Consider the following 10800-nt stretch of genomic DNA (forward strand, 5'->3'; position numbering starts at 1 on the left):
TGAGATTACACATGTAGGGAGGCAGTACTTATTCTACCAGCTACCATGGTGACAGCTATCTGGTCCAGGTCATTGACCTTATTTCTTTGGAGGAGAAAGAGAGCAAAAACAATATGTTTCTCTTCTTTGTGGTAAACATAACAAGAATTATAATTTATGCACTACAAGATCATTTCACAGTTTCATGTCATTATTGGGATGGATAGGGTAAGATTATTTTCTGTCCCGACAAGCAATTTCCAACAAGGACGGGTCCTTGACACAGCCCTCTATCTTTCTGTGTTATCCAAGTTTTTTGTGCTTGATGCAATCACTGTGAAAAGTGACAAGTACAGTCAAACCTGTCTATAGTGGCCACTCAAGGGACCGGACAAATGTGGCCACTATAGACAGGTGGCCTCTGTATAGAGGTGGCAACTTGTAGATAAAATACCCAAGGGACCTACAAAAAGTGGCCACTATGGACAGATGGCCCCTCTGTAGAGGTGGCCCCTAATAAGGTTTGACTGTATATCAAAATCTGACTTGCCAGGCAAGTAATCAGGAAAGTGGGGTAGGACATTTGCTTGCCTGATCAGCAATTTTACTTGCCTGGAGGACTATAGCACTAGAAGTGGGTTTGTCTACGTACCCCTACAGATGGCAGTAAGACACACAGACACATCTGGTACTTGACACTGACCTAGACCCTCCCCCTGCCTTCCACAAACAAAACAGTCTTGGTCAACAGAAAGGCAACTATGGCAACATCAGAATACTTTACATTCTAAGTGGTTAGGACCTTTCATCCAAGTGTATATGTTTTGCTGTTCAGTTTGACTATTGTATACACAGACATATATACTGTAAAATGCATTTATATGATTTAAGTTCGCGGGGTTTTAATTTCGTGGTAGCGGGAAAAGGGACTTTTCACTGTGGTTTTAAGTTCGTGGTAGCACCATGCACTGTTGTCTCTTACTGTCATGGATAAATGTCCGTCGTGAAGCGGCCTCCGCAAAAACCGTGAACATTAAACCACTGCGAAAGTTTCTGCATCTACAGTAGATACAAATTTAGAATTATGCATGTAGGCCGCATATGGTACAAGTAATAATAACAGTTGCTGGAATTTTTGTTTTGAGTTCAGTTGCAAGCTAAATTGTGGTTGTAATAATGGACATTCTGAACAAGAAATGTCAAATCTTAGGTACAAAAAAATACTTTAAACACCAATTTTTGGTAACCAATGACTGACTTCAGCATTGCACCTCTATCGTCTTTTTTACTATTTCTAATTTTACAAGGAGTTTCAGTTATAGTTCAAACTTTCTAGTGAAACATTTTTTAACCAGGATTTTTTAAAGTATTCTGGACAGTTCACAAAAAAATGATGACAAAAATTACAACATTCGAGATTTGACACACACTCTCCAAGCAGACATTTTCTCTGCAGGCAAACTGTGCAGCCCTTCTGACCTCTGACCTAGATACACCCCCTAATTCATTAGCAACAGATTCGGTGACTCATTGGGTGTAAAATGAGCATCTCATTCCCCTGCCAGATGTTCAGATAACAGTTCAATCTCCCTCACACATCAATAAAACTTTGTAAGGCGTCAACCCATAAAATTTAGTTGTTTTTCTTAAACGTTTTAATCACTTTTACGTGCATTTTCCCTCATAATTCCATGTCAACAGTTATTGAAATATGATTCGGGATATCAAAAAATATCATTTTTTCCGACGGTTGATAACATTTGACACAATCAATACACAGTATGTGTGTCTGGTGTGTTTTTCTACCAGGACTAAATGTATTGATTCCGCTTCTACCAGCAAATACAAGACAGTAGCAGCCTTTGTTCATTGCATTGACCTTTGTTAACACATCAACCAATCCAGTTAGTCAAAAGCTTTCTACAAGTCTATAACTACGATCAATGTTATTCTATCATTTCTACCATCTTCTTTACATGTAGCAATAGTTTGATCGGAGAAGGTCTTGTATACTTTAAAGCATTCACTGCAATACACAAAAAATCCACATATACCCCAGATGGTTAACTGTGACCAAAGTCATACTTGCTAAAGTTAGCGAGTCTTTTGATACTTAAACTTTAAGAAATGTGAATTTCTGTTGCTTGACAGACAGCATGCGACCACTGATACTCTGCGACCAAACAGGTGAATAATTGACAAGTTGCTGTTATTATTTACAGTGTAAACAAACACTGTGTTAGAGACGCTATGACCCGTCCCTACTGTTGGACCACAGACTGGATCTTGTGACATGCTCTAAAGCAAATAAAACATGCCACTCTGTGTAAAACAGGCAAAGCTGTAGCTTAACAAACAAAAGGATTCAAATTATCCTACGAAATACTTGCAACCATTGTAGGATATAACTCAACTGGTTAACCATTGAAATGGCTACTAGTAGTAACCATTAACTATCAATTAATCCTGTTGGTAATACTCAATAACCTATTGATAACTGCAGGGTGTGGTCGTGTGTCAGACCAGAGAGGGGAAACGCCCAAAACTTCGTACACATCAACGTTTTGACATCCGATCTCTAAGGGAGTAATACCTTGTGGTCTGGGAGCAAATACCGCAAGATTATCCACATTAAAAATTCATGAGAGCTAATGTACTATGTACAAGCTGGGAATTGTCGAAGAAAAGAACTTTAAAGCTCCCCAATTACGTTACTTAATGTTATCTTGTACTATGGACAATGATATCTGATTAGAATCAAAACAAAGTAATCTTTGGCAAAATTTTACAGGGATTTTATACTTTCTTGCTCCGGTAAGGTATCTACGTGTATGCCTCAAGGCATTCATGTTTATACAGTGCTAGTGTACATTGCAGACAGGGTTTTAAGGCAACTGAGGCCAGCTTTGTTTGAACGATCCCCTCCGGTATTTCTTCTGTGTACCAAAGTACAGTATGTGGGCTATTTCTACCCCACGATTCTATGTAATACATCTGCATTGCATTTCAACTTGACCTTGTACTTTCTTAAACTTGTAAATCCTTGCGATATACACAAAGGCAAGCTGTGTTTGACAGAGCATCGGTCTAAAGTTTATCTTAGATTCATCCATTTTACTTGACAGACCTTCGTAAGGACAGAAGATAAAAAACTTTTGTTTACAACAAGTATTTTACATGCAGTCTACAGTGGTGCTACATTTCGAAGGAATCAAAATACTGGGATTTTGCACCTAGATATTTTGTGTAGGGCTATAGGTGGTGTTTTACACATTATATTAGTTGACCTAACAGTAACAGTCAGAAAAAAGGATGAATCTTAACTGTAGGTGCACTTAAATATATTTTTGAAGGGCTAGCTATAGCTTTGCAAAGATATTGTTTTACACTATTATATGACATATTTTTGCCTTATGATTCAGGGTGTTAGACAAGAATAAACACTTGTATTCAGAAGTTACCTAGCTATACAATTTTGGTTTAAATAACAAACTTTTAAACTTCAAATCATTACAGTTACTGCAAACACTCAAATTTTTCTGTGTATCTAATTTTCTAGCTAGCATGCACCCCCTCCCCCCCAAAAAAAATTCTGGCGGTTTGTATCTCTGATCATTTCATACATGATTTAACCCTTACTGTCCCGGACATGTCGTCATTATATGCGTGGAGGGATCTAACCGAGGGACAACTCCCAGACGTATACACACGCCTTGGGCTATCAAACACGACAGACTGACGACATACTCTATTCACCTCTCCAAGGACGTTTAAGGAAAGGGAGGCCAACCACACTTAAGCCAGACATACCAGCGTATGCCATTAAACAAGCAGTTAAGTTGCCACAATTTTGCCTACCCTTAACTATGCCAAGTATTAAGACCTTGCGGTGTTGAAAAATTTGTGTGGGAGTACATAAAGAGACAAGATAACCTTTAAATACAGGATGTGATGTGTTGTGGGGGTGGGGGTATGTCAGGGGAAATTAAGAACACCACCCACCAAGTTCAGGGGCTCCTCTGGTTGCATTTGCTTGCTCTCCCAACTTCATCAAAGCCTCAAAATAGCCTCTTGCAGTAGACGAAACAGCTGTGGAAAAAAAAATAATGACCAGACGTCTTAAAAATAGCATGTCGATCACTGCTGGTACTTTAAGTAACGAGATTGGGGACTTAAAGACCTGATGTTGAGCTTCTTATCCATCTAAAGATCTCACGAACACAGTACTTGACGGAAACCGTAATCCACTTCGAATCAAAAGAAAGAACACTTCACCTAAGAGTCGGTTCAACACGCAAAGTACACAAATTCCACGAGAAGTTTACAACAGATGGAAAAGACAGTAGTGTACCAGGTTGAAACATCACGTTAGAAACTAGTAGAGGAAGCGGTTTTGGAAAGGAAATATTCTAGAGGAAATACCTGCAAGTGACTTCTCGTATGCCTTGCCCATGGAAATCAAATTGCGAACAGCGGGGGCAAAGTTTTCCACTAGTCCCTGTGTTGGAGAAAAACACAACGATTAATAGTGTAAAAATACTCTTCTACATAACAAAACATAAAAGCTAGAACAGATAATACTTTCTCAATATATAGGGAAAAGAATTTGGCATAATTTTAGGATTTGTGAAGTTTGGAATGCCAAAAATCGCCAAGAAAAACAAGAGTGAACGCAGCGGTTTATTTTCTAACCACCTTGCCATTTTCAAACAGGCCCTCCGAACTCGTCAATTTTTCCCCAAGGGAAAACTCACCTTATAAGTAAGGTCCGTAATTCTGTGAGCTTCCTCTACTCTCGCCATGTTGTTCCCTTACGGTTGTGGGTGTTTTTTTGAACGGGAAAAGGGCCGAGAGGCCACTACGCCGCCGGATTTGGGAGGCACAACTCTAACTCACAACCTCGGAATTTTTCGGATGTCCTCTTGGCACTTGGGGAGACTCCTTCTCCTGACGTCATGGGGTCAGGGGTTAATCCTCAAGATTTAACCAATCAAAACGGATCACTTTACTTTGGACTATTCTATGACTTTGTAGGGGAATTAGATTTTATCTTTCCATATTACAAGAAATAATAAAGACAAAAATCCTAACCTAAAATATTTGAACATAATATGTTAGTATTTATAACTGACAAATATCAAATTGTGTAATATTTTTTCATAATGTATTTCTTTATGTCGAATCTAATACAAAGAAACCCTCTGCGTCTAGTCGAATATACTTTTGACCCAAAGGTGACCCACAAAATGGCGGCGGCTGAAGATTTCGAAGTCGACGTCCAAACTGGTCACGAATTTGGCCACGAAAACAGCCAGCATGCGGGTCAGAACGGGTTTTCCGGCGTGCAGAGTTCAACTGGTGCTAGTTCAGGGGACCAGCCGGCTGGGGACCCATACAAACAGAGACACTGCGTTCTGAAGAGGAAGTGCGAAGAAGTGCAGTTGGTGAGTTCATGTTTGAATTTCCTGCTCGCTCGTTGTCGTTTGATATATTTTCTACGCCCAAAATACGCAGTACAGAGACATAATTTGTTAGGGACATAATTTCAGAGACATTAATCTATTCTACATGCATCAAAGGCTGCTGGCCGTTTGTGACTTGTGCTGCATACGTAGACTCAGGTCCAGCGTCAAGGTTTTTAAAATAGTCCGGTATGAGCTCACATGGCATATTTGGGCTAAGATTAGTATAAAGATCCATTTTGTTCAATTAGTAACATTGTTAAATAAGAATTCGAAAAATAAATGTAATTTTTTTGTGTGCAATAGATAAATATCAAGGAACCTCCGACCTCTTCCACTCCGTTTGAGTTGATATTACCAAGTTTTCTGTTAATTCATTTAGACATTTTGTTGTATATATATAACTAAGTTGATTTATCTTTTTATTTATTTATTGGTTTGGCTGCACCGAACACACAGCCAGGGCTGCCCAACTAGCCTATGGCTATTACAAAGGGCTAGCCCTGCTGACAAACACATAAACAATACAAATTTAAAATTTGATTTATCTTATTTTACTTCACGTATGTAAATCACTGATTTTCAGTTCACCATATGTTTGCTTTCTGTTATTTCAAAGTTACAATTTGTATTATTTGTATATTTCTGTTGCTATTATTTTTGTATTGTTTTAACGTGGACTCCAGGAAGACTAGTGTATTTCACTAATGGAGATCTAAATAAACCAAACCAAACCAAACCAAAACCAAACCAAACCAAACCAAAACCAAACCAAGTTCATCTGTGGTCGTACATGTAGTTATCATAGTACAATGTTAAACTTTTGTCCACCACAAATGTATATACTTGGATCAAATTTTTAGCGACCACTGCCACCCTCTTGCCTGCAGGGTACCATCTGTATTCTACCGGGACACAGTTACAGGGCAATGACCCTAATTGACGCAGGCGCAGGAGGACCCAAACGAGTCCATACAGTATTTTAGCCTATTTTCGACTTTTAGCAGGAAAATGTTAGAAACATTTCATATTGGTGAGACAGTGTAGGGTGCAGACATTCAGATTAGGCAAAAAAACAAGGTTTTGGTTGATTTTTTTAGCCTGTGCTGACCCCTAACAGGGCTCGAAATACTGGGTGCATGTGCACCCAGGTGCACCCAAAACTGGAACTGTGTACCCAATTATTTTCAGTGGGTGCACAGGGTGCACCCAAATATTTTCTTAGGTTTATGTATGGAAAAAAATATCAAGTATGCTAGTATGCATCATATTCTTGACATCTAACTTACTAAGTGTTAGAAAGATAATCAAAATGTCTTAATAATCTTACTTGTATAAGAATATGATAGCTTTTAACTAAGTTTTGTTATTAGGTTTTCTTGACATTCTACTTAAATTTAAGTGGTGCACCCAAAAATTTTTTGGTGCACCCAGCTTGTTAAGCTGGGTGCACCAGTGCACCTAATCCCAAAAATGAATTTCGAGCCCTGCCTAATTTGAAGTGGTCAGTCCCTAACTTGAGGTCACGTGATGCCAAGATGGCAGCAAACACGAAGACTGTGGGACCTTCCGCTGGTCAGAAAGTTTAAATATTAGACTTTTGGACACTTGAGACAGCGGGCTGCTGTTTGGGGTGAGTTCTTATGACCTGGAATGTTCACAGATGAGATTATGGCACCCTGAACTTGCTAATTTCAACATTATCGCCAATGAGGATTTCTATAAGTGTTCACTGCTCTACAGTAAGTTACACTCGCTACCCCTAAGGGAAGTGAGTGTAAGGAGCCCCGGTAGAAATAGGATGGTACCCAGGCTAGACACCCTCTTGAAGTTCTTCAGGATATAAAGACAACAACTTGGTCGTTGAAAATTTGATCCGTGTATACCTTTGTGTTGGCAGAAAGTTTAGCATTTTACTTTAGATAAAATATGATTAGCCCTGGGCTACATGACCAGGGTCCGCATGCTCGAAATCAGTTTATTTTGTATTCCAATATTTGCCCCTCTATTTCCTTCCAGACTAACGAGAGACTGGTGAACAGACTTCATCATGTGAAGAGAATCATCCGCAGACTGAAGAGAGAGAGAAGGTACATAAACATATAGCCACTTGTAATGTACATGTACTATTGACTATCAGGATAGTGAGTGTGTGTGAGTGAGTGTTGTAATTTTTTTAGACTAGCCAAAACTCTGGTGATACATATTACAATACAGTTGAGCATTTTTAGTAAACCGAAATGTATGATGAAGATTTCTGATGTCAAACTTTAATTTTGGGCATAATTGATACATTTACCCTTCATTAGAATTTAGAAAGGGCAAGCAGTGTTATTACTTTAATAGGAAGAAGGCTGGAAAAAAATTCTAACTGGAAGCAATATGACTCCACTGACCACCCCCCAAGAAAGGCTATAGTCGACAGGTTTTTCTAGGGTAGGTAGGGAAACAGGAAACACAGCATTTTTTCCTTGGCCTTAAATTCCCAAGATGATTTGATGTTAGGAATATTTCTGTGATGTTACAAGGCATATTTTTCTTTCTCTACCTTCAGGTTTCTTACAAAGAAGCTTGATGACCATGGGGATGACTACAAAGCAGCACTGCTATCTCTTCCTGAAGAGGTAAATACTGTATAAAAATCCAATTAAAAACTTTGACACGACTATGTTGATCCAATTATGGTTTACATGGATGGCATCCACAAGACTACATCGACCATACTAAAAATCCTTCAAAGAAGGTGAAGACAAAGTTTGTATAATAGTTTATTATTAATTAATACAAGCTTGATGCAAATGAGCCAGTTAGAGTAAAACTGCTGTTCAAAAAGATCTCATCAGTGTCACTGACAAAAGATAGTGGATGCTTTCTGAAAAATCTGACCATTTCTAAAATCATCTTACCTGGATGCATCTACATGTAACTTTTATCATAATTATGTAACCACCAAATCAGGTGCAATTGATGGAATTTTATTCTAACGTATGACCATTCTGGCAACATTTTACTCCCTAAAATAGTAACCCTTTAACGACATAAACACTGGCTCATACATTTGTATAATACTTCGGAATCCCTTTACAGGTAAGCATTGGGTACCAGTACCAGCCACCTCCAAACTACCAGCTGTACCAGCAGGGTACCATGGGTGACCTGCAGTCCTACCCAGGTACCATGGGTCCCCACATGGCCCCCTCCATGGCTCCAGGCATGCTACCCTTCCCTGGGTCTGCTACCATGGCACTACAGGCATCCAGCAAGAAGAAACACAAACAGGTGAACAATAACTACTCTCTTATGGGGTACAAGCAATAGCTTTAGTAATAGCGCCCTCTTACAGCTGCAGTGGGCATTGCAGCTCTTCAGCATCCATGCAAGAAGAAGCACAAACACTGAAACAGGTGAAACTGTGAAAGTATCCTGCCCTCTTTCACTTGTATGGTGAGCTTAATTTGTCAGTAAGGAGAAAACAGAGTATTCATACAGTGTGGTTGGAAGTTTGCAATTCTGCTAAGACACATCCTAAAGAGCAATGGAAATAGTGGTAATAAAAGTTAGCGGTGAACTGGTCACTGCCAAAAATGCAAAATATAAAACCATAGTAAAAATTTTAAGAATTACAGTATCTGAAGTACATGATAAGTTTTAACCAAGTACTATGTTCTTAACTTCAAAAAAGTTTTCAACCAAGTTATGTTTCCTCTTTGATTGACAGTCACAAATGCATTAAAATCATTTTTTCTTGTCACAGCCCAAGTCTGAGAAAGAGAAGGACCCCAATGCTCCAAAGAAGCCGGCCAATGCGTTCTTTATGTTCTGCCAGCAGCGGCGGTCCCAGGTGCAGGAGAGTTACTACAAGGAACACAAGGAGGAAATCGGGCACCACGAGCTGACCAAGAGGCTGGCTAAGAGTTGGAACAGCCTGTCATCAGAGGACAAAAAGGTAGATGTTTGTTTGTTTGAACCTTTGTTAATTCATGAAAGCTCAAATCGGCCTACAGGACACTTTTCGTTGAGATCATGAGGGAAGAGGCAAGGGTCAAACATATACAATCATTTAAAGTCCTAATGAGTCTTATAAGTTTACACATTTCTACATAGTTACATAGTACAAAATACATGATAGGGAGAGCTGCTACCTGATTTGTGTCTGTTCAATTCAGTCGTTCTAAGAAACATTTATGAAATTTCACCACAATTATACATTCAACATGTTTTCAACCAGGGTTTTAGCTAGGATTTTATTATAGGGGGTGCAAATCTCTTGGTGAGTCTCAGTAAGTGATATTGTAGGGGGGTCCAGGGGCAGCCACCTTCCATGGTGCAGAGTTTTCAAGAAATTTAAGTTAAAATGGTGCATTCTAATTAAGGTAGTGGTGCGTACCTAAACTCAATTTCAGGTTCAGGTCTGGATTCAGGTCCAGCAGTTTAGGTTCAGGTCCAGACTTAAAGTCCGGACCTGAACCCATCATTGCATATCATGTGCATTTTTTTTGAGGGGAGGGGGGGTGGTGCATATAAAATTGCATGTTAGCATGAATTGAAATGCAATGAGAAAAATACATGAAAATGATAGACAGCCAGTGTAAACAAGAAATGTTTTTTGTCTTTTTCCAGAACAAATTTCACTGTGTATGGAAGGTTTTAGATGGTTTAGAACAAAAAAAGGGAATATAAATGACAGATTGCTTTTTGCAAGTCCGGACATGGCTCCGGACATGAAGGGTTTTTTTTTGACTTGGACCTTAACATTTTTAGGTCCAATTCCAAGTCCGGGCTTTAGGTACGCACCGCTATTCTAAGGTATTCTAAGGTCCGAGATAACTGATAGAAATCAAATGACCTACTTGTAATTGCATCTTTGGTCTATCAGAATTTCATGCTTGTTAGAGGATCTAGTGTGTCCACTTTCTTGTTATTTTAAGAAAAGTGCGTCCAGATGACGCCATGACGCATGCCTGGCTAAAATCCTGTTTTTCTACTTTGCAGAGATACTACGACATGTATGAGAAAGACAAAGAGCGTTACGAGAGGGAGATGAGGGAATACACGAGTAACCCCGCCCCTGCCGCCGCGTCAACCGTGACCTCCGCACACGGGGGAGAAGAGGTCAAGGTCAAGAAGGAGGACATCGACAGTGGGGAGAGTTTACACATTGATGTCGAGTCCTCTGGAGACTCTGTCAGTATGGGACAGTCATGTGAACCTATTGTATCAACCAATCAATTCTCCCTAACCATGCCTAGTCAGTTAACAGAGGAAGACACATAACATTGACAGTGGGGAGAGTTTACACATTGATGTTAAGTCGTCAGTAGATTCGGTCAGTATGGGACAGTCATGTGAACCTAAAGTA

General features: G+C 39.4%; 2 protein-coding genes across 8 annotated transcripts in view; one reads left to right on the top strand and one right to left on the bottom strand.

Moving 5' to 3' along the window:
• Positions 1–4938, bottom strand: part of LOC118429565 (brain-specific angiogenesis inhibitor 1-associated protein 2-like) — a 38240-nt gene extending 33302 nt beyond the window's left edge. For 6 of the 7 annotated variants that reach the window (XM_035840091.1, XM_035840092.1, XM_035840090.1 and 3 more), the window contains exons 1-3: positions 4734–4938; positions 4402–4477; positions 3982–4068 (exon numbers count right to left, since the gene is read on the bottom strand). In XM_035840091.1, coding sequence (XP_035695984.1) covers positions 3982–4068; positions 4402–4477; positions 4734–4781 — 211 coding nt within the window. In that variant the 5' untranslated portion in view covers positions 4782–4938. The remainder of the gene's footprint in view (positions 1–3981; positions 4069–4401; positions 4478–4733) is intronic. The other variant, XM_035840094.1, reaches the window with a different exon arrangement.
• Positions 4939–5188: 250 nt separating this feature from the next.
• On the top strand, positions 5189–10720 carry LOC118429580. The gene is made up of 6 exons (XM_035840121.1): positions 5189–5423; positions 7461–7531; positions 7996–8065; positions 8529–8720; positions 9196–9387; positions 10434–10720. Exons 1-6 carry the CDS (start codon positions 5226–5228, stop codon positions 10713–10715), a joined length of 1005 nt encoding a protein of 334 aa, XP_035696014.1. The 5' UTR covers positions 5189–5225; the 3' UTR covers positions 10716–10720.
• Positions 10721–10800: the final 80 nt, after the last annotated feature.

Source organism: Branchiostoma floridae, chromosome 13 (genome assembly GCF_000003815.2).
Source record: "Branchiostoma floridae strain S238N-H82 chromosome 13, Bfl_VNyyK, whole genome shotgun sequence".
NCBI lineage: Eukaryota > Metazoa > Chordata > Leptocardii > Amphioxiformes > Branchiostomatidae > Branchiostoma > Branchiostoma floridae.

Coding starts and splice junctions, on each gene's coding strand:
- LOC118429580 (XM_035840121.1), top strand. CDS start 5,226: ATGGCGGCGGCTGAAGATTTCGAAGTCGACGTCCAAACTGGTCACGAA. Junction 7,532..7,995: donor AGACTGAAGAGAGAGAGAAG/GTACATAAACAT, acceptor CTCTACCTTCAG/GTTTCTTACAAAGAAGCTTG. Junction 9,388..10,433: donor TGTCATCAGAGGACAAAAAG/GTAGATGTTTGT, acceptor TCTACTTTGCAG/AGATACTACGACATGTATGA.